General features: G+C 42.7%; 1 protein-coding gene across 10 annotated transcripts in view; it reads right to left on the reverse strand.

Annotated features, from left to right (window-relative positions):
* Positions 1-24,762, reverse strand: part of FTO (FTO alpha-ketoglutarate dependent dioxygenase) — a 258,262-nt gene that overhangs the window by 81,445 nt on the left and 152,055 nt on the right. For 4 of the 10 annotated variants that reach the window (XM_083451899.1, XM_083451893.1, XM_083451892.1 and 1 more), the window contains one exon: positions 21,763-21,897. The exons of the other annotated variants lie outside the window; for them this stretch is intronic. In XM_083451899.1, the coding sequence (XP_083308025.1) occupies positions 21,763-21,897 (135 nt within the window). The remainder of the gene's footprint in view (positions 1-21,762; positions 21,898-24,762) is intronic. 10 annotated transcript variants of the gene reach the window in all.

The raw sequence follows: 24,762 nt of genomic DNA on the forward strand, positions 1-24,762 counted from the left end.
CATGATTATATTATTGGAGTGTATGTATGTACCTGGGACGGGAAAGGGAGAAAGGACGCCATTTTGATGTTGTAAATGAATCTTCTTGTGTGGGAGATTTTTTAAACACACATACACACAAATTTGTATTCAGAAACTCATTTAGGTTTGGGGTTAAAATGGAAAATCTGACCGACTGAATCCTATCCCAACTTTACATAAGCAATTTAGCATTTATTAACACTCCGAGGCAGGTAAAGTTGGTTACAGAACCTCTGTTGGAATAAAACCACAGAGCATATAAAAATTGCATTTAGCAGTTAGGAAATAAACACCTAGGATTTTATTTGCTCGATTCAAGAGGCCCCCAAACTTTCGCCTTGATGTGCTTTTATGCCAGAGGCCTTTGCGACACACCTTTTAACCTTTCAGCACTCAGAAGTACAGCCGAGAGGGCTAAAATGTGGGTGGGTGGGTGGAAATGTTGTAAAACATGGGACACGTAATAAATTGCCTTGCGGGATAGTGCCAATAAGAGCTCTAAGGTAAGCTTCTATGGAAAAGGGGCAGAAGCATTTTATACAACATATCCACTATTTTTTTAATACCTATGCATACTGAGGAAGGGCATCAATGGATTGAAAATAAGGAGCATTTTTTAAAAAACACGTCTACATTCCACAGTAAATTAGGGAGAGGCACAAATATCTGCAGAGGTCAGATACCTGGGAGGTCGGATGCCACAGCTCAGTGGTAGGGGCGCATAGCAGTAAGGTGGCTCCTTGCAAATTCTAATACAGCCTGATCTGATCTGTACCTCCCGGAAAAATGCATGGGGATAAACCTAGTTATGCACCAGCTTTTGAGCTGCTCCAACGAAGATCTGAACTAAAAAAATGTGTATTTTCTAATTGCACACACACACATTTAGAAATGCGTAATTTGAGAGAATACAGGTTGTAGGTTTCCCAAAAGCATCCAGCTGGCTGCTGTAAGAACAGGATGCTGGACCAGATGGGCCATTTGCCTGACCAAGCAGGCTCTTATTTTGTCACTGACTGACAGGGATGAGTTAGAGGGATCAATGATCTGACAGAGTATAAGGCAGTTCCAATGTTAACCTGAGCAGCCCTTAACAGACACACTCTTTATTTCTCATTCTGCACCCTCAACTTGGTTTCTCTCCCATCTCCCTGTGCATAAGGTCAAACTCTTGGAGCCCAGCCTTTAAATTAAATCAAAAGGTGCATGCAGCACAGCTCTCCTTAGCAGGATGTTGCATTTGATACTGTTTACTGGGCTAGCAACTTCAAGGCTTCCTTGCTTCGGGGCAAAAGCAACTACTACACAGTGTCAGATAAAGTACTTTATCTGTCAACAGCACTCTTGTGAATTAATCATAATTCAATAGGTTTACTAATCAAGATTGGAGATGAATGTTCTGATAAAACAATCAGATTTGTCCCATCTATCATGAGTTGACAGCTGCTGGAGGCAGAGTGCTCACTTGGCATTACTACCTGGTTCTGATCATTGAAGTGTGGCCCAGCCAACCACTAAGCAGTGTTCAGGATTATAGCAATGGACTGCTCAGCATATACTAATTGATTCCTCTCTTGTCGAACCAGTCCCCTTCCTCCCAGGTATGCAGGGCTGCCTGGGTGGAGGAGTGCCCCGATGAAAGGATCCTCCCATCCTGTAATGCATTTTTGAACAAGGAGTTCACTGAGAAATTCTCCCTTTAAATAACAGAGATAGGCCTAACCTGTTGACAAAACTGTGGTTTGATTTATGGGCAAGGTAGGCAAGCCCTGCAAGGAGCTGGAAAGGGTGGGGTGGAGTGGGAGTGGGGTCACCGGGACAGAAAGGAGATAGATTTAATATATTGTTAAATGTTACTAATTACGAAGCCAGTCACGTCCAATGTCACTAAAATTGTTCTCTCTTTTGCCCGCTTCTGCATTCTTTGGGGGTAATTTACAGCACTGCTCGGAGCGCTCTGCTGAAGTTGAAAGCATAAAATGAAAGCTTTCATTGTCTATTGACATATTTTTCTTGTTAAGCAACATTTAAAGTATCAGGACAAGATGCTGTAATGGTGGGTTAGTCTACCAAGTGCAAGTTCAGCCTGTCGTTGTCAATAATACATTAGCGTGGGAAAAAAATAAGAGAAGGATTGATTGGAGTGTGTGTGCTTAGTGTTGTAGAATTGTGTAATACAGTACAACTGTTCATCAAAATATTTAGGGATGGGGACCTAGATATTGAAAAGACTACATGTTTCCACATGAAGCTGCCTGGTTATTAGGATTATTGGCAGAGGCACTTCTCCAGGGTTTAAGAAGGTGATGACCAGCAAATACGTTTTGTGTGTGTGTGTGGTGGCACTCCAACTCTGGAATTATTATTATTTAGGCATGTTAGTTCCTTGTTACCCAAAGTGGCTTGCTTTCAAAGTCACTCAGTTTCATGGCTGAGTCAAGATTGGAACCCTGGTCTCTCTGATCCTTATCCAACGCTCTAACCACCACACCGCTCTCAGCAAAAATGCTCACGATATACCATTAAAGTAATTCATACGAAACACCTACCATTCCTTCATATGTAGCAACAACTCGTAACAGACACAGGAAGCGTTAGCAGCACAGTGGCAACAAAAACCCCGCATCATTTCAGTCCATGAAAATCTTGTAAGTCTTTACCTTGCACTGGAAAGATGTAAATGAAGGAGCCTGGCGGACCTCACTGGGGAAAGCATTCCTCAGACAGGGAGCCAGAACTGAAAAGACTCTCTCTTTTGTCACCACCCTTTGAGCCTCCCTCGCAAGAGGCATCTGGAGTAGGGTCTCAAAAGGCCTACAATCCCTAGGACATCTGCAGTGCCAAATAATAATTTTATAAGGACTAGCCGATGCTTTTGTTTACAACAGCCCCTATTGTCCTCTGAAATACAAACCACTTTTGAAACAAGGGGGGGGGGGTCCTACCTCCCCACCCCACCTGGAACTCACGTGTTTAGCATGGATAAGAGGAGACATGATGGCTATCTAAAGGATGTCACATGGATGATGGAACAAGATTCTTTTCTCTTGTTCTGGAGCGTAGGACCTTGTGGCGTTTTCCCTCCTAGGTGTGTGACATCATACTTGGTTCATAAGGAAAGGGTTAACTAATTGTAAAATGACTAACCAATGGGAACCCAAGGGGACGAGTTAGAGTTAGAGTGGTTGAGAAGTCTGTCTGGAGTTAGAAGAGACAGAGAGGATAAGTCTGTGGGTTGGGCTAGTCTGATGTGAGAGAGTGAGAGAATCTGTTAAGAGGAGTCAGTCAAACAGTTGATATAATCAGTCAGAAGGTATTATGAAGGCATAGGCCGGTAAAGAAACTAAAGTTAAGAAACCGACAGGAATATTATCTGAGAAACTATAAACTTGTTAATGCTTATAAAATAAACTTGTTTATTTGGTTCAATTTTAACAACTGTCTGGACTCAGTGTTTTACCTGAGAGTAATGAGTTGGTGGCAGCGGGGAAGCGAGCACAGTGGTGGCACAGGGATCAATAGACCGTTAAACGTCCGGGGACCCTACGTGATCCCCACAGACCTTAACCAATGGATTCAAGTTACAAGAAAGGATATTCCAACTAAACACCAGGAAGAATTTTCTGATGTTAATAGCTATTTGACAGCGCAACAGACTCCCTCAGTAGGCTCTCCTTCATTGGAGGTTTTTAAGCAGAGTTTGGATGGCCACCTGTCATGGATGCTTTAGCTTTGATTCCTGCATTTCAGGGGGTTGGATTAGATGCCCCTTGAAGTCCCATCCAACCCTACAGTTCTATGATTCATTTCCCCAGACACATTATTCATACCAGCTGTCAAATTGGGAGAAGCCCTTAGTATTGCATAAAGGAGGATCCACATCATTTAAGTCATTAATGATGAGAAGGCATTTATTAAGCTTACAGAAGCCTAACAATTTTACAAAAACAACAACCCAAATATAGTGTGATCATGTTTGCGCCTGTACTTTATTTATCTTCCCCTGACTCTTAATTTTTTTCACCCCCACTTTCTCTCCCTTCTTTTATTTCCAAACCTAGATTCTCTTAATCAATCGTGAACCACATATGGGGTCAAGGGAACCTACTTCCTTCTCTGATAGCCTCCAGTGCTTCCACTCCCAGGGATAAAAATGTTTTAAATGGAGTCATATTCTAGCAAAATCAATATGTGATTACTGCAAAGATTTGTATTGATTCTCCTGTTGCACTGCAAAAAAAAAAGATCTCCAGAAATGGACGAAAGGGGGGGGGACACCTTTATGGTTTACTTCCCTTCTATTTTCCACTTTGCAAATATTTGGGCAAGCTCAAAAGAAAAAGAAGGATGGAAGTTGATTTCATAAGCCAAACTACTCTTCATCCAATCCAATCCAATCCAATCACCTGCATGTTTCTTCTCTCTGAAATGATTTGATTTTCCCTTCGAGTTCTTTTTTGATAAAGCCTGACATTCCTGTTTTGGGTCAGGTCTCTGAACAACTACTCTGCCACAGCCACTAATTCGCTTCTAATAAATAACCGCAATATGGTCTAGCCTAGAGATGTGAAGGCCTGGGGCAGCAGCCTCTTTTGGGGGGCAGGTAGGTGTCTTTCTCTCCAACTCTTCAACCTTCCTCCAAAAAGAAATTAAAAACAGAATGCCACTTTCTTTCGTTGCTTTTTCCAGGTCTTCATTTCTAGTCTAGCCTGTCTCTGAGCATAATATCAGGATATCCTTCTCCTAGCAACCTTGCATTTGTCCAGATGGGTTCCATTTTGACTGCTGCAACCCTCTATGGCAGAAGAACTGATTTTGGTATTGTGTGCCTTTCATGTCCATTTGCTTACTTTCTTTAAAGGCAACAAAACCCAGGAGGCAATGAAACTGCAAGCAAACCAGGAATATACAACCTGGGGCCACTCTAAAAAGTAACATTGACCACAAACACGACTGATTCACCTAGGCTCAGGAGGGGATCACAGTCAACATTTTGATTTGTAAATTCTAATGCACTCCCCTCTCTGCCAGATGTTGTCTGTATTGCAAATCTCCCTGCAGGTGTCTGTATTGCAAATCTCTCTCCTTCTCCTAAACATCTTGCCCATCTCACCCTTGTCCATATATTGCTAGGAGACATTATGTAATAAAGGAGTAGGTAGATGCCCCTCTCATCCACCGTGGAAAGAACATGTGAGCTGAGTGTTCACAATGATAGCCAATGGTGTAGCAGTCTCATTTCCATGAGAAAAGGGAAATTAGTGCCTTGTATTATTGTATTAATTTATAAGGCCTTTACCCATGAGCATAGCCAAGGGGGAGGCAGCTGCCTCCCTAAATCAAGTAAATCAATAAAAATACATAACTAACTGAGGTTCTGCTTCCCCCAACATAAAGCCTGCTCCTCCAAACAAAAATTCTGGCTATGCTCCTGCTTGGGTTCAGGATGCCTCAAGGACCCCGTAATCCCTTATATCCCCACTCAATCCTAGAAGTCTTTCGGCAGAGTCGCCGTTGGTGGTTCGCCATGGCTTGGATGCACAGCCTGTATCCACCAGCAGCCATGCTACATCATTGTGGGCCCAATTTTATGGAACTCCCTTTCATAAGGGACGGCTCACTCCCTACTGAAGACTTTTATAATTATTATTCCAGTAGGCGTTTTAATTGGATTTTATAGCTGTAATTGATTTTTTATTGTTTGTTAATTTGTAAACTGCTTAGGTATAGTCTGCTTATAGAGATATAGGTAGGCTAAACTGCTTATAGAGGTATAGGTAGGCTAGGTTCAGATCCTGACTGACCCAAGGTGATACTTTGAACTGCATGGTTGGTCAGGGATGTAAATCCAAGTCTCTTCAACAAAAGTCCAACCACGGTACCATCTTTTGCCAGTTGACCATTCTATGAGCCTCAGATGAACTTGCTTTTTGGAAATTATTTATTGCCATTTATATCCCAACTTCTTTTTCAAGAAGCTCAAGGCGGCGAACATGGTACCTCCCCTCATTTAATTCCCACTTCTGCAAGCACTGAAAGATGGATAGAATGGCAGCGAAAATAATATTAGCCAGCCTTTGATAAGGAAAAACAAAGGGGACTTCTGTCTGTGCAGGTCTGGAAAGATGCTAACCCAACTGCGTTTTTTGCACAACTAGTTTCAACTGCAAGTCCAGTGGGTAGCAACAGCAACGTCTGACTCGCACAAAAGAAAGCATCCTCTTTTCCTTCCCGATCTCCATCACATTATTTCAAAATGAAATTTTAAATGCAAGGAGCTCCATTCAAAGACTCATCCACCCCATTTCCACAATCCTTTCCATCAAAAAGCCAAATCCATTACATTAAATGTGTAATATAGAAGCAATAAGTAGAAAAATCTCATTTTTTACACAGTAGGCATTATGGACTTGCCTGCCTGATCTGTGAATCAAAAGAGGCCATCATTCCATTCCCATTCAGGAACACTAAATTCCTCGACGTACAAACTGTATATATTTTATTAAATAAACACAAACTAGGATATAATGGCATGCATTTGTTTTCATTACAAGTCGTAATGCAATATTTCTCCAAGGCTTGCTACATTAGCATGTCTCTCCACGTTCCTGGTGCCTTTGAACTTCCTGAAAAGCTACATCTGTTTGCTCCCTTGTATACAGCAGAAAGTTACCAAGCGAATTAAGTTTTAATACAAATTGCTTTGTTCCCTATTAAGATTGATGTTGGACACTGTGTACTGTAAGTTGCAAAACTTGCAATTACAGTTCACTGCAATTATCTCTGGTTGTTAATAGCACAAGATAGCATGTCACTTTCTACCCAGTGTATAATTTATCATTTGCTTTTCTCTCTCTCCTTCTCTCTTTCTCTCTCTCCTCGCCCCCACCTCCTTCCCCTCCCTTCTTTCCCCATGAACTCTTGTGGTATTTCCAAATGTATAATCTTGTTGTATTTATTTCCCAAAGGCCCAACAAAATGAACACAAGTGCTGACTAGAACAAACTAAAAAGCAGTGCTATTGACAAGCCGTCAGTTGTGTAGTAATGAACACCCTGCCTCGACTTTCACCTCGCCAAGCTAACAGCTTTAATTTATGAATAAAGCAAACGAGAGACAACCTCCAGTTTTTATTATACCCTCAGTGCTGTTTCAAATAAAGTAATTAGAAGGTCAAGATGCAGGGCGAGGGAGCCAAATAGAAATGCAACCTTTCTGCACTGGCTTTTTAAATAAAATCTTGAGTGTTCAAAGAGCATTTTATCCCTCATTTTTCCCCCCAGCAAAAGCACCACAACTCAGTTCCTTTGGCCAATGTAGCCAATCCAAAGCAGTGGCAGTTCGATTGCTTCGTTTATTAATGAGCTCCATGTGGAAAACAGCCACGGTGCTTAATGAACATCAGTCTCAAGGTTCTCTGCCTTTGGTGTGTGATAGCAAGCAAAAGGTGAGGCTGTTGCTGAAAATATGTAGGAAACAAGCTAAGCCTCTTGCAGGGGAATGGTTGCTTCCGATGTGTAGCAAAAGGAACTATTGATATGGTCCGAGAGGAGCAAATTCTAGATTATTATTAAAATCTGGAAGAGATTGAATATTCGGGCCCAGTTTAAAGCAGGCATGTTAAGACAACCTTCCCAGGATGTTGTGCAAGCATTATCACATTTAAACCAGGAGCAACACATCAGCATGCCAGGGGCCTGGGATTATGTTTCACTGATATGCTAATGCAATAACACATTGGTGCCATTGGTTTAGGGTAAATGGAACCTCACAGGGTGTAGGAGCAATGCTGGAAAGGGGTGTGGCCTGGGTAAAATCCTGAGGCCCAAATAGAGAGCTGGCCTGGCGGCTCCCCACCCCTGAACCGGGGAAAATACATTACCTCTTTCTGGAGGGCTTTTCAGCAGATTCTTTCCCATGAGATTGTTTTTAATGGAAACTCAGTTACTGTGTTGTTATCTCTCTGCTGTATTTTGATTACATTTATTTCTGGCTTGTTTTACAGGGTGACGGCATGGCAGGCAAGCATTCATGTACAGTGCTTGCTATGTGGTGAATCAGACTATTTGCTCCTGCAATACCAAATATTGTTTCTTGCGCAGGTAACATATCCCTGGACTGAGCTGCTTTGCTAAACTTTCCGTGGCAAAACGCATCTCAAGCATGATAATATTCAGCAATATGTCCTGGAGACTGGACAAATGCATCTCTCGAATATGATATATTCTTTCTGCATAGAGAGGGTTCATAATGCACATACGATTCATCCATATTATGCCAACAGAAGAAATATTTTAGCGTAACTTCTGCAACGTTAGCACTTATGTCAAAGTTCAACCGCACACTTGTGCAGAACTTCGGCACTAAGTGTCAATTTGCATATGGGAGTAGACAGTCACAGGCATTACATCACAGGTTGGATTTTCATACACATAACCTCTGATACAATGTCTTTTTAGGGACTAAGGGAAGGGCCATAGCTCAGAGGCACATTATCCACATTGCATACAGAAGGCTCCAGGTTCAATCCCCGGCATCTCCAGGTAGCTGGGAAGTTATCATGGGATGACTCAGTCAGGTAAAGCATGAGACCCTTGATCTCAAGGTCTCATTGGGCAAAAGATTCCTGTATTGCAGAGGGTTGGACTAGATAACCCTCAGAACCCTCTGATTCAATGGCTCCTTCTCTGAAACTCTGGAAAGCTGCTGCCAGTCCGTGTAGACAACATTGAGTGAGATGGACCAAAGGTCTGGTTCACTAAAAAAGCAGCTTCTTGTTCAGATACAGGTTATCCAGTGATGTATCAACAGATGTGAGCCATTCAAATATGTGTTCCTGGCAAAAACAAGGATCATTTTAAAATGGTCTCTGGTTATACTGAAAATACTATATCTAAGGTCTCAACCTATTCATAAAAATCCCTTATTCAAAGCCTAAGCCTGCAGCTTCCTCAAGGAAAGGGTTAAACCCAAGCTCATATGGGCATTTGATTGAAAACTGGTTGAATATTATTTCAAAGGGCGGGAAGGAGGTGTATTTTAAGAAATTCCAATTACAGATAAGTAATTTGCTTCTCTGGCTTACTAATCTCCATTTCATCCTTCTGTAATTTCAAGTGCCAAACCCTCTCCCCCCTCCTTATTTCAACAGATATTTTGAGGATGAGAATCTGATGTCAAAACTTAGTCAAACCCTTCATGAGGGTGGTTGGTGTGTTTTTTTAAACCTAAGTTAGAATTCCGTTTCTGAGAATAAACGGATATGGATCAGAAAGATTTTTCTACCAGCTAGCCTCCCTTTCTGGATACAAGTTCACAAGCAATGCCTTTAATCATGTTTTTGTTGATTATTTATTAGTTTCTGAGGGAAATCAAAGGATGGACAACCTAAAATATGTCTTCCATAAAATATTTCCTGACTCACAAGCTGTAGTAAAGAATTTATAGGAAGTGTCTTTCATGTGCCGATATGACCTGATTGAGGGATAAAATATATGTCTTCCGCATGCAGGCAACATGCAAATGAGATATGGTCCCAAAATGGAGCACTATATCATGAATATCTGACTGAGTAGATGTTAGCCGCTCGCTACCTGAGTAGGTAAATCTGTTGGGGTTACCTTGAAAGTCTGAGCAGAGAAGATTTCCATCCTTTTGGAGGAAATTAGAACATAGAACGATAATGTTAATTTAAACTAGAAAGAGAATTCTCAAATACAGTACATTTATTTTGTAAAAGGAACAACTGGTAATCTGGACAATTCCTGATGATGATCTATATACTTCTAGAATAGAATTCAGTATTAAGAAACTCAGTACTAACAAAATCTTTAATCCACCATCTGCTCAAGTTGTGAGTTAGGCTTTGAGAAAACACTATTGTACTTACTACCTTGATTGGTAACATGTCACTAATTGGGAGAATTAGTAATATTTCGTTATAATAAAATTAAAGCACATTGTTCGTTCTTAAGAGACGTGTTTTACTGTAAACAAGGTAGTAGGTGTATCTCAGAGGGGTTTGACAGTCAGTCCCTCTTCAAGGGGAACTCTGGGAATTGTAGCTCTCTGAAGGGGATAGGGTCCTGCTAATAAATCTCAGCACCTATAACAAACTACAGCTCCCAGGATTCTTTGGGGAAAACCATGACTGTTTAAAGTGGCACCATAGGGCTTTAAATGTATGGTATGAATGTGCCCTTAGCCTGTGAAAAGGAGCAGGAAGGCAGTGAAAGCTTGCCCTTTAGCCAGAAGAACTCTTTCTCCTGGTGCCCAGGTTGCCAGCTATTTTTCTCCAAAGCACATGCCCTCAAATATCTATTTAACTCGCATCTTAAATGTTTTCAGGATCAAATGACATGACTTCAGTAGCTGTAAGGTTTCTTTTTCTTGTGTTTCTTTTTTTTTAGTATTCAGTAAAGATTTCTATAAAATAACTTATGGAACAATGGTGAGTGATTTACAGCTTTGAGTCACACCATTTTGAGGTTTGGGTTGGGTTTTTCTCCCCTCTTTTACAAAAACAGGTCATTACTTAATTCCTAGGTGTGTTTGTGGGAAGGAAACAAAGATAAATTTGTTCGCATGTGAATCGGCGCCCCAGGTAAGAGCCCAGGTGTTCTTTCAACTATGCTGTGAGACTAATTTCTTCCTGGCCCTCCAGGAACCAGTTGAAGATGGAGACCAGCTGGCCTATCTTCAAATCTTACATACCAACATCTTTCCCTGATTCATAGATTTCCTTATAACCCCAGACGTCCCACCCATACTTAAAGCTGGGGGGAGGGGAGGGGAGGACAGAATTTCAAAGACAATGGCAGTTGAAATGCCTTTCTTTACAGTCTGCTGTAACTCAGACCTTCGGGTGTAACCCTGGTGCATTTTGTGGAATTCATTTCCATGAAAGTAGACTTGCAGCAAAGTTCTTCCAGGGAATAGGGATGGTCCATCCCATTTTGCCACCTGAGACATTTTCCCAGTCTCCCCACCACAGGGTTGTGAGGCTGCAGCTTCCAGATTCTGGAAAGATCTTGTAAGAAGTCCATGAGATCTCTCCAGTCCCTAGAAATGCCCCACCACCACAGAAGTGAGGCAAAGCAGTGGCAGTGAGATCTCACAAGAGTTCCACAAGATCTCGCAAGATCTCATTGTGAGGCAATGTCACTTCTCCCGAGCTTCTCCAGCTGTCGCAGCCTGACTCATGGTAGACGGGCCCTTTCTAGGATATTACCTGCATGGTAGTCAAGAATTTTGAAGGAAATGCTTCTGTCAGGGAATTGTTGATCCTGCTCCTCTAGCCCAAAGGTGCTTACATACTAAGGGCAGAGGGAAGACCTCATGGTGATCAAGAAATAAAGGTAAGGGAGAACTAAAATGATTTTTATAAATTATTATTTTTTTGACACAGAGATAGACATACAAAGACAGACAAGGAAGAGGCTGAGGAGGCAAACTCAAGATCAAAAACAGTCGGATATTTTTTCCCCCCACAAAGAGGGAAAATCCATGCCAACCTGACCAGAGGGCAGGGCAGATCTGGAGGGCAGAAGAAGAGGCAAAAGATTTGAAAGGCTCTGCCTATCCAATTCCGTGGAAGGAGCCATCCTATTAACCAGATGTCTTGAAGTCCACTCTGGCAAACTGTTCATGGAACATTCAGTCATGAGAACCCACCTCTCTTGCAGAATGAAATGGTATAGGCTAGAGACGCATGTTTAAGGGGAAATTTGCAGCTCAGTTGTAGAGCATCTGATTTGCATACAGATGGCCCCAGGTTCCATCCCCAGCATCTTCAGGTAGATGAATGTCCCCTCTTTGTAACCATGGAGAGCTGAAACCAGTCATTGTAGACAAGACACTGAGCTAGGCAAACCAATGGTCCGACTTGGGTGTAAATCAGCTTCTGTTTACTGCCTTATTTGCTGTTTGGAGAACTAGGCTAATTTCACCAAAGTAAACATATTAACACTGTTTTATGTTTTGTAAATTTTACATTTACACAAGCCCTTTTACAGCTATTGAAACACATACACTCTAATTACATGCCTTCGTATCACTTATGTCATTACATGCAATTATTCTTACTAGTCTAAAATACCATAGCAGGGCAACAGCAACAACAAAACTTCTACAAGAAAACTTTAATTAGAAATCTATTAAACATAGGAGACACAACTTTCAAAGAGACTGACCTCATAGCTGGCAGTGGGGATGGACCAACCCTATAAAAATCTGTGCTGTAGTATTGCTTTATAGTTAGGGCTCTATGTGAAAGAATTGGGGGGGAAAGACGTGCCATAGATTATTTTTATGTTTATTTCATTTTAATCACATAAATGTGACTGGCCAAAAGTGGCGATTTGAACCTGGGTCTACCCAATCCTAGCCAACACAGCATTCTTTACACCTCCCTGTTCCATAAACGGATGCCCATAACAAAAAACTACAGTATCATTACTATTATTTTCTGACAAGATACTACTTAATTATAATAGTCTCCAAGCGGTGTACCATAAGCTTAACAAATGCAACAGAGATACAATCTAATTGTAACAGTAGAAATGACTTTAAAATGCCTCTTAAAATAATAAAAAGGTATTTCATCAGTATAACTGAAATGCATTAACATATCCAACTATGCTCTAGCCTTTACAGTGGTGCCTCACAAGACGAAAAGAATCCGTTCCGTGAGTCTCTTCGTCTAGCGGTTTTTTCGTCTTGCGAAGCAACCCCATTAGCGGATTAGTGGATTAGCGCTATTAGCGGTTTAGCGGCTATTAGTGGTTATTAAAGACTTAAGGGATTAGCGGATTAGCTGCTAAAAGGCTATTAGCAGCTTAGTCCCTTAGAAAAAGGGGGTGGGGAGCGGAAAAAAACTGCAACTCGCAAGACATTTTCGTCTTGCGAAGCAAGCCCATAGGAAATTCGTTTTGCGAAACACCTCCAAAACGGAAAACCCTTTCGTCTAGCGGGTTTTCCGTCTTGCGAGGCATTCGTCTTGCGGGGCACCACTGTATTGTATGTGTTTGTGGTGAATGATGGCTGCCTGGATCTAAAGCACAAACCATTTTGACATAAATCAGGGATCGTGGAACTCTGGCCCTCCATTTGTAGCTGGACTCCGAAGACCCATCAACTTTGATGGTCAGCCATGTTTGCTGGGGGTGGTTGGAGCTGGAATACAACCACATCTGGAGTGTCACAGGTTGCCCATCCCTGGCATAAATGAGCATGACTAAAATTACGGTCATGTTATCCAGAGCGAGTTCCCACCAGGATGTCTACTGAGAAAACTGCACTGCTAATTCTTCACTGCTGCCGAGCCTGTTTACATTTTCATGTAATCCTGCCTTCCCATCTTCCCATACAGCTGTTTGCCTTAGCAGCTGTTAATCATAGAACTTCAAGAGATACTCATATTACAGAATCATAGGACTGCAACAGGAGTGCCTCAGTAGAACTTTTGAGACCAGCCCACATAAAGCCTGGACTGCAGCAACATCACTCCTGTTGAAAAGAAAATGCTATTTCACCATCACAGATTCTCCTGCAGAATCTTGTTTTCTGAGGTTGCCAAAAATGCTCTAGTAGAGATCCTAAAAGCTTGTGAACAAATCAATGTCCACTCCCTGCCAACATCCCTGACATTCATGCATTGATTGAATGGAAACACATGTTTAGACACTCATGTGTACACATCCCTCTGCAGATATCCCTGTTCAACGCTCAAATGTTAGAGCTCACAGGGTGTGTATCCCCACTCTGCCCCCACATATTAGCGCTATGCACAGAGGCTAACAAATAGGGATTCTGCCTTTTGACAGAGATACACTTCGTATAACGCTTAGAGGGCAAGGGCAACTGTTTAAAATGGTAGATTAAAGTTTTAGCAGACGTATATGCCACAGGTGAAAAGATCTTTAGTAAATTGGCTAGCTGTCATGCGACATCATTTGCACGCGTGTTCCAAAGACCCTGGCTCAGGTCTCATGTCTAAACTACACATACACATACACCCTTCTCTACCGCAAGAGTTCAAATTCCATCCTAGTAAATTCCAGGTTAATAATGTGACTCCAGCAACCAAACCACATTTTGCAACATTTACTCAAGCAAATTAGCTCATAAGCCTGCTTAAAACCAATTGCTCCTGGAAGAAGAACTGTTAGCTGCTTGACAATATTGCCTTCGTGCTGCTTAGGCATCTCTGTGATGAGAAGCAGATGCATGCAGGCCACTTCATTTGATTGGGAAGAAAGAGGTCTCTGGGATGTATGACAGACTCATGGAACGTGGCTCCTTTAACACTAGCTTTTTATGAGTCACTTTGTAGGCAAACTTTCGTTAAGAGCAAAGCAAAAAGTTCTCTGAATATTTGGGGCAGCGAAAGTCCCCTCTGAAACAGCAATTGGGATGGCAGAAATAGTGTCTGATTTTTCCTAATTGCTGGAAATTGGCTTGAAAGAAGGAGATGGAGAACAAATGTTCATCAGCCTACAAAAGTTACAATAGGAGCCAATTCTCTGAGATTACAGGAAGCAAGGTCTGGTCCGGAGATCTGGGCCCATGGTCACATCTTTCATCTGCTGGGAACTGGGGTAAGGCCACCAGGGTGCAGATGCCCATCACTATAAAACTGTCCAGCTCATATATTTGTCCTGGATACCGGTTGCTGGGAATGACAAGTGCAGAGAGTGCTGTTGCCTTCAGGTCCTGCTTTCAGACTACCCATAGGAATTGGGTTGGCCACTGTTAGAACAGGAATGCTGGACCAGATGGGCTCTTTAGCATAATCCAGCGCTGCTCTTCTCTGACATTCTGGCTCTGTTTAGACAAGCATTCCCCTGAACTTGAACTGTCTGATCTAATTGTTTAAATTTTTCTTTTTCTTTTCTTTTTGTTATGCTTTTGAGCAAACTTGCTGAATTGCATATTTTAAGTATGGTTTTGCTTTCTTGTGCATTTTCATTATTTGTGGATATTTTATACCTGTAAATCGCTTAGAAGCTATTGTGACATGTAAGCAGTATATAAATTAAATAGTGCTGCTGCTGCTGCTGCTAACAATTCTCATGATGAAATGATTTTTAAAAATCTGGAAACTGTTGAAGAAATGTTGAGAACTGAACATCATAAGATTGGAAAAATGAGAAATGGATAGGAACCGATATTGGCACAATCTCCCATTTCTACTGTGATGGATGACCCCTTTAAGGTTGGTTTGTGGGCCGGGTAGAAACTTGTTAGAATTCCCAAAATAATGAGCTTCCACACAGCTGTCTCCTGTCAAAGCTTCGAGGTTGGCATTGAAAGGTGATGAGAGATACGTGAGGGGTAAACACCCATTATCAGCATTCTCTTAAAGTCTGGATTGGAGGGAACTCTCAACAGCCACTACCAGACCAAGGTCAGTGTCCACTGAGACAGACCTTTGAACATATCTCGTCGCTCAGTCCTCTGTGATTTAAGTTTAAGAATTATCTTGTCATAAGGCAGTTTTTGTCATTTTAGCCTCTAAGCGATTTTAACCTATGTAATTATTTGAAGTTTTTTCTTTCTGGCCACCATCCAGGCAGAATTTACCTTCCTCCATTCCAGCATTCCTGGAGAGGACTTCCATGCCCATGCAGCTCTCTTCACTCACCATTATTATGTCTACTTCTGTGTCGAAAATAGTAATGTTTATTTCGCCCTCCTCCTCCTGCGTATTATTTAAGAATCTAACTCGCTCCAGCCTTCCCTCCTAACGTTCTAACTATCCAGCTGGCTAGAAAAAATAACACACACGCCTCTCAGCATTCAAAACTGTGTATTCTAAATTTTGCTCAAGAGTAACTGAACCCATCCCACCGCTACCACCATGTGATGGGTGACCCTTGCTTCGAAAAGCTCGGTCAAAATAGAAAGAAGGCTCAGGAACTTAGATCAGGTCAACTTTCATAAAATCACACCCAACTTTACTAAAACAAGAGAGAAAAGGGGGTAATCTCACCACACCTACGACTAACCTAGAGAGCTCCCTGGCTGAGTGGAAAAGCACGTCACACCTTTTTATGTAGGCAACGCCATCCATCATGGCCTAGAGCAGCAATGAATGTCTCAGGAAACAGCTATCGTGAAGATGCTTATGCATGAAGCATGTGATGTTCTTGAGCATCATCACTGGCAGAAACATCCTAGATAGGCTGAAGCTCTATACCCATTCCCACACAGGTTGGAAACCTGGGGCTCCCTATGGGAACATTGCACCACTCTTCAAGCAGCATCTCCTCTCTAGCCTATCTAGAGGAATTCAGTGTACCTCCAGAAAGTATCTCTCTCTGTCTCTCTCTCTCAAACCCCACTACCACATCCAGATACTAGCTCTGGGGAATAGTCATACCTTCCCTGCACTTGTCTTTTGTAAGGATGCTAGTTTACTGTACTTTCAGGACAAACTCCACTTCATTCAAGAGTTTTCTGAGACTCCCTTTTATTCTCCTTTGCACATTTGTTTAGTGAGGTAATTGCAGCCCATATGTTTGCAAAGATCCAAGTCCATATGGCAGCAGAGGAAAGAACCAGCTATTCAATTAAATTTTTAGTATTTAAATTTAAATTTGGAAGAGGTCCGTTAGGGCCCTTGAGTCCCGGTCTTGTTAGTCTTCTTAATCCTTCTTCCCTTTTTTGCAAGATGCTGGGAAATTACATCAGTGCTCCAGCATCTGCACAGGCTCCATATTCTCCTCCAAGCATAATTGAAGGCTCCGGTTATAGCCAATAAAGCCCTAGATGGCTTAGATAAAGCATATCATAAGAAACCGTTTCCTTCTATGAGTCTCATAATTATCCCAGAGATTGATCAAGGGCGCCCTCTTAACTAACTCCATGCAACTCTCCATTGCAGAGGACCATACTTATGAGGGACCCAGTTAACTAATCCTTCCTCATCAAAAGGAAGGAGGTTTGCGCAAATGCACTCATCAGAATTTTGCAATGCAGTTCTCTAGCCAAGTACAGTAATGTAGACAAAAACTACATCAACTGTGGTAAAGTTCGCAGAGAAATGCATAAACTAGTGAAAATAAAATTACACTGGGGGAAACTGCCTTGTAAAAATGTGCATATGAGGCAAAAGGGCATATAAAAACGTGTATAGTAGGAGAAATCCACCCACAAATGCTGATGAATTTTCACAAGGACTTTTCCTTTTTTTAAAAAAAAAACAAAAACCCAACAATATCAAACTGGTGCAGTAATGTGGAGAGCTGAACTTAAGACTGGAAAAATTAGGAACTGAGAGAAATAAGAAATCAACATCTTTGTCAATCCCTGCCACAGAATCAGTTACAAACACCAAATGTAACCACACAAAGTTAATTCAGTTACATGCTTGTAGAATTGAAAGCACCATATAGAAGCAAGGAAAGTATTTGCTAATGTAATGCTGTGAGCATTCTGCTCTCACACATGTGAAGATTCATCTTATCACAGGTTTCTGTGTCTCATGCATTACCCCACAAGCAATGAGTGCTCATGTGACCTCTTCACAGAGGACCTTGCAAGACTAGGGGACGTTGTCCCTTATTCTTGAAGGAGAAGAATGGAAACCAAACCTCTTCTGAAACCTACCGCCTTTTGACATGCCCCTCATAGTCCTCCTCTGCAGAAGGTGATCTGAGAGCGCTATGCCCCAGACATAATTGATCCAGCTCTCAATTAGTGACACTGACTAGGCTTTCCAGTGATGAGCAACAGCCATTTCTGCTGCTGTCAACTGAAAGAACTCTAGGTCCTTGTGTCCAATCGCTGGTTTTGTGCCACTTTCCAGTGACGGGGGGCTAAGGATGGATCAGGCTTCAATTCCCTTTCATAGTTCTTATAAATTGATGGGGAATGGCAAAACATCAACAACACACAAGCAACACACATGAGCGATGTTCAGCATAGCACTAATTCAAATGCTCCCAGCTTTCATCCAATCTGCTTTTATAGCTTCCTTTCCTGTATCTGCTACTTCTTAAAATTTATTACACTTTCATTAAATATCCTTGGCTGATTGGAGTTCAGAGGTGAGAATCTGTTTCAGGGCAATAATAATAATAACTTAATGGAGACCCTTGTTAATGAGGTATTAACAAGGAGGTCTCCAATCCTTATTTCTACAGATTTAATTCAACCCATGCTACTGTTATTGCCATGTCACAAAGAGTGGGGGGGGGAGCCCTCAGATCATCCATTATTATAGCTATCTGAAGATTTACTGGCCTGTCTTATTAAAATAATCAATTAATGCAGTCGTAATGCCAAGATCTAGGCCAACCTTGCAGGCTAAAGGGGGTCAACGCCTAGTTGATAGGTGGTTAGCTGACCTCCAAAGTAGACCTAAGGTTTGGCATGGAAGACAACAGCTGGGGCGTAGGGGGAAGGTTACGCTTGAAATAAAAGTGGTTTGGGTGTTAAGAGGGATATGATAATATATGTAGTTACTAGAAGGACAATTCAGACATTCACATTTTTTTTCGGGGGGGGGGGGGAAACGTGTAACACTGGAATTGAATAGCCACATGCTTTTTCACAAAAAAATCAGCAAGTTGAAGTTTAGATCCTTGTCTTCAAACCCCTGTGGATTTTTCATTCCAGTGGAATTGTATCATGCCCTTTCTTCTGTGAAGAGGAAACGTTACATCAGGCTTAATCCTCCCACTTCATGGAACAAATGTAGTGACTTGGTTCAGGGTCATGCAGTGGCTTTCATGGCTGAGTGGGAATTTGAGCCCACTCAGTCATACATCGTAGTCCTACACATTAAATACTGTGCCACACTGGCACTGCAATTCACATCAGTTGTGGTTGCACTGGGGGTGGGAATCACTACTATAAAGATGGGGAAATTCAGACACTGTTGGACTCCAACACCTACCAGCTCTACCCGCATGGCCAATGGCGAGGGGCAATGGGAGATGGAGTCGAGCAACATCTGAAGGGCCACATATTCCCAACACTGCACTACACAATGGTCTGGTTCATTAGGTGAATTGTACTAAAATGATACAAACAGGGGCTGGACACATATGAAGGTACCATATCCTAAGTGAGATCACTGATCCATCTCAACCAGCCTTCCCAACCTGGTACCCTCTAGATGTTGTTGGATGGCAACTCCCATCATCCATGACTCAGTAGCTCAGTGACACAACATGAGAAAAAGGTCCAAGGTTCAGCCTCTAGTGTCTCTAGGTAGGGATGGGAAAGTCTCCTGCCTGGAGACCTACTGCCAGTAAGTGTAAACAATACTTAACGAGGTGGACCAATGGTCTTGCTTCATATTAGGCAGCTTCTTACATTCCTATTTTGTATGATCATTGGCCATACTGCCTAGGGCTGATGGGGAATGCAGTCCAAAACATCTGGAAGGCACTGATGGAGATGGATTGTGGATTAAATCTATAAATTAAAATGTAAACCTTCTGCCCCACATGTGTGGGAGAAATATGAGAGTATGCAGGCTGCAAAACCCTTTTAGCAGAGTAAAAAAGCTCACCACAGGAAGCAGTGATGGCCACCAAATTAGATGACTTTTTAAAAGGATAAGACAAATTCATGGGAACAAGGCTATCAAAGGCTACTAGCCATAATGGCTATACTCTGCCTCCAGAGCTGGAGGTAGTAATGCTTTAGAATACCAGTTGCTAGAAACCACATGAGAGTGCTCTTGTGTTTGGGTCTTGCTTGCAGGTTTCCCACAGGCATCTGGTTGGTCACTGTGGCAACAGGATGTTGGACTAGATTGGCCATTGGCTTGATCCAGCAGCCTCTCCTTATGTTCTTATGTTTTCATCCTAAAGGCCTGGCTGTCTGCTTCTGTTGCAATCCCACGTTAGATTTCTGCTTCTCAAAGTTTTCCTTCTTCTAATCCTCCTTGTTAAAAAAAACAACTTGCTATTTTGGAGTCTTTTTCTTCTTTCGCTACCCTCCTCCCTACAGCTTCTGGCAACCAACAGCATGCCAACATTGGGTAGCCCATCTGAACCTTACTTCGGAATCAAACAATTTTCTCAGTCTTGCAGAGTCTGAATCGCTCAAGCTAAATCGAGAGGATTTACCTATTGAACGCTCAGGCAGGCTCCCTTTCAACTCTGAAAGAAGGAAGAATTATGAGACTGGAGTAATTCATTGAGAGCTATCTGTCCTGGCACTTAATCAAAGGGATTAGGACTTGGAAAGGAGGGGGGGGGAAGCCCACAGGTGAACCTCCAGGAAGCATACCAAGCAGTTATCAAAAACATACAAGTTCAAAGCAGCTCAATTTTCATATGTTAAAAGTATGTGGATGGAGCCCGGGGCTTGTTTCTAGGTAAAGTGCTGTGTTAAAGCTGTTTGTACTTGCATATTTAACAGACAAGGGGAATGAAGCAGTGAGTGGCGGAGCGGTATTTAGGGTCCACCTCGCCCCTCTTGCAATGCAATAAATCAAGCCCGGTGAGACGTGAACTGTTGCCGCATCCAAGTTTCACATGCCCTCTCCCCGACTTTGGCAGTCACAACAGATATTCATTTACCTCATCAACAACGGGGGCTGTCATAACACACACAGGCAAAGATGTTATATGCTGGGGTAAAGGTTGGAGCTGGGGAGAGGGAAGAAGGCCTTTCCATAATTGTTATTAATCGTGTCACTGGGGCTGGTCTAACAGCTTTATTTAAACTCCCGATGGAAAAGGAGACATGTGGCAGGCTGTGTTTTATTTTATTTTATTTTAAACACACACACTTTCTCTTCTGAATAGAACAGCAGCAAATGGTCTAAGTTAGGGCATCATCTGAGCCTGGGCTGATGGGGGCTTAGACACCCAACCTGTTGCCAATGCCAGGGCACAGAGATGAGCATACAAAATGAATAGTGGTTAGACCCAGGCTTTCCATCGTTTGGTGTCCAACAGCCTTCCCCAACCTCTGGCACCCTACAGCTTTGGCCTACAGCTCTCATCACCCTTTGGTGGCTAGGGCTGTTGGGAGTAGTTGCCTGGCAATAGCTGGAGGGCACCAGGTTGAATAAATCGAGTGCTGCCTCCCCTCAAAAGCTATGCCCATGAGGTGTTAGGGGAGCGGTAGTACCTCTGGTGCGGGACAAGTTGTGATCCTTCTGGGGTAGTTTGTCCACTTTTAATCCCCACTCTGCACTCACTTGTGGCTCGTAGAAGCTGTCAGCGATAACTGCCACACCCCAGGAAAGGCTTTGACTGGTTGGCTAAACCAGGTGAAGGTGGCCAATGGGTCTCAAACCCTCAGTGAATTAATGTCTTCTCCTGCATGCCAAGACAGTCTCTGGAGGATTGAGTGGGTGTGACCAATTGTGAGTCCAATGGTCAAGAAGGCAGTTTCTGCATGCACTGTAGAGGGAATTGAGAGGCAGATGGGGTCATCAACCTGGGAAGGTAGCCCATCGAGGAGAAGGGAAACACCGATCCTAAACCTCTACTGCCTTTGGGAGAAGAAAAGGCTAAGGAGTAAACCCTACACAAATCTGGAGTGGAGTTCCTAAGACGGTTGGATGGTACCTTGCATGCCTTCTTCCAGCAACTCCAGCAGCCAAGCTGGTGCCAAACTATTGCTCTGCTTTCCTTTGGACCACAGCCCAGGACCTCCATACACACTGCCTCGGCTTGGGTGCCAGGAAAGTCACTTTGTGCTGCTGGCGCAGAGGTTTGACTTTGCCCCCGGAGGTGCACTGTCTCTCGAGACGGATGGATGCCAACTTGCCTGCACACTTGATTTTCAGCAAAGCGAGTCACCAAAGTCACTTGATTGGAGTCTGGCATCATCGGGGGGCAGGGGGACACACTTGTTCCGCAATCCTGCTTTACAGGCTGCACCTGTAGTATGTTGCTGATGCTTCTTTCTCAAAAGAAAAGAAAAGAAAAGAAAAAAGAAATTCCAACAGGAAGGGAGAGAAATAATCCTTCCCTCTCCCTTCCTCTAGCTCTACTATAGATGGGAATGAAGGGCCATCCAAAGGTAGAAAAAAGCAAGACATTGCTGACACTGCTGCAAAACTTGCAGGGCAGGGTCACTTTTTTCCTTCTTCCCCATTCTCCATGGGGGAAGGTTTTGCTCCCACCATGAGCTTTACCATACAGTGCCATCCATGTTGCCTTCTGCTGCCTCCAGCACACACAAAAAAAAGGGGGGGGATAAATAAGCCACCACTCATTTTCTTCATGGAAAGCATAGAATAAAGGAGAAGCAGCTATTTTTTCTATTCCCATAAGTTTCTTGTGGTAGGAAGCAATATTGTCAGGGAATGTCACAATAGCCTTTTAACTGCGCTCTCCACCCATCCTACAAATGGACTGATGAATGAAGTTCAGGTGGAACTTTCTTATACAAGTTTGACCATCAGTCTGCCTAGCTTAGTATTATCTATACTGGGTAGCAACAGCTCTCTGGGGTTTCAGGCAGGAAGCATCTCCCAGCCCTACCTGGAAATGCTGAGAACTGATCTTGGGACATTCTGCATGCAAAGCTCTGTTACGGAACTATGGCCTATCCTAAGGATGAGGTTTGGAGAAAGTCAGCAGAGGGCAACAAATATCCAGGGCAGTTAGGGTAAGCTGCCACACAGTGGGAACATAGCAAGTGAGCCTCTGGTTCATGTGCCAAACTTGGCCTGCTAGGCTTCTTCATTTGGCGCTGCTCACCTGCCCTACACACGATGTCACACACAATGTCAGGAGTGAGGCAGGTAAGGGATAGGCTTTCAAAGAAGCCAAAAACTAGCTTTTGATGGGGGGGGGCACGCTACATTGAAACAGCTGCTAAAATGAAGGGGGGGAATTGCAGTTTAGAAGCATCTTGCTCTATGTGTGGTGCTTAGAAGTTCCAACTTTGGGACTTCAAAGCACCAAATCACCAGGACAGCAGGTGATTGACAGGTGGCTCCATTCGCCTGTCCAATTTGGCACACGAGGCAGATCCTGATAAGGATCTGGCCTGTGGAGCCAAAAGGGTACCCTACTCCTGAAATAAACCATACATGGAAGTTCAATATCATAAACAGCCAATTGGACAAAGAGTTGCTGTGACACAGACATGATGCAGAGTAATCTGAAAGATTCATTTGCAAATATCATAGCAGAGATACACAGAAACAAAATTCACACTCTGTAATTCAGTAGAAGGGTGGTGTTTAGGATCTTGACACTTCAGGAATGGCATAAGAAGATGATGCCTGATAAGCACAACAGTGAAAGGCATAGCTCCCTAAGTTTGCCTAAAGTGAAAGCCACAAAACATGCCAAGGTTGAGCTGAGGTCCATAGCTTCTCACAGGGACTGTGGTCAAATGGCTCAGCATGTAGAATGTCCTGGGTTCAATCCTTGGCTTCTTCTGTTAAAAGGCTCTCAGCAGAGTTGGAAAGACCCCCTGGAAAGATGCTGTCAGTTGAAATAGACCACAAGACGAATGTGGTACCCTCTAGATTGGTGCTTCTCAAACTTGGGTTTCCAGCTGTTGTTGGACTACCACCATCCCTAGCTAGCAGGACCAGTGTCAGGGATGATAGGACTTGTAGTCCAACAACAGCTGGGGATCCAGGCTTGAGAAACATTGCTCTAGATGTTGCTGGGACTACAACTCCCACCACCCCTGATCATCAGCCGTGCTGGCTGGGGCTGGTTATAGTCCAGAAAATCTGGAGGTCACCAGGTTGGCTTTCCCCAGAACAGAAAATATTGAGACAGATCATCCAGTGCCATGTCATGTTCTATGGCATGTTCCTCTTTCCCATTTCATAGCTTCAAGTGCTTTCAATGTGTGGCTCCTATTGAATGCAGAGCCAGAGCTGATGCTGGAGACCATGCAACAATCCTGAAAACTTATTCAGCATTTCCACCACTGCCAGTGTCCTTTATTTTAATCTAACGACTCAACAAGCAGACTTCAACCCAGTGAACTCAGGATGCCACAAGTCCAAGACGAACAGTCCACCCATTGAGTATTGAATTTTCTGTTCTTTTGCTTGCTTCTTTGCCTTTTAAATTCGTGTGCTATTTAAATGAATTAACATATGCAAATAAAGATTGACAGAGCTCTCCTCCCCCCGCACACACACACCCAGAAACCATTCCCCGGAAGAGAAAAAGGAAAGTATTGATGTGTCTTAATTACTCAAAAACTGTGTCTTCTATTTAAAGCCAAACTCATAAATAAAAGAATTAGCATATCATTCATTTTGTCATTTCTACTCTCTTCTAGGAATACACAGCTTTGTTTCCTTCAGGTTCATATAAGTTGTGCGTGTGTGTGTCACCTTTATTTTTTAAAAAGAATAAATATTCGCTTCATATTTGCAAAATTTTGGATGGGGGAGAGGAGGCTGAAGGGAGGGCGTTTGCCTGAAAGAAAATATGGCTTTAATAGAAGTTTTACATCTGTGTGGTATTACGTGCATGTAAAACAGATGTAACCTAATTACATTTTCATTTAAATTGCTAAATAGCTACTTCAGGTTTTTTTTGGATTTTTTAAAAAGAAAAAGCTAACATAACATACAAACAACAGTTACTATAATAACAAGTGTACTTAGAACTAAATGGGATGGATCAAAGAGACATCAGACAAAATTTGAGCTGGTCTTTGAAAAAGATACAGTGACATAACAATGCTGTATTGATTTACTTAGTAATTTAACGTCTCTCTAGCTCAGCCAGAAGACACAGCTCAGTTTAGCAGAGACACATGGAGGTAAATCCGTTGAGTTTA

This window comes from Podarcis tiliguerta (assembly GCF_965153285.1).
Source record: "Podarcis tiliguerta genome assembly, chromosome: 8".
In the NCBI taxonomy this organism is placed as follows: domain Eukaryota; kingdom Metazoa; phylum Chordata; class Lepidosauria; order Squamata; family Lacertidae; genus Podarcis; species Podarcis tiliguerta.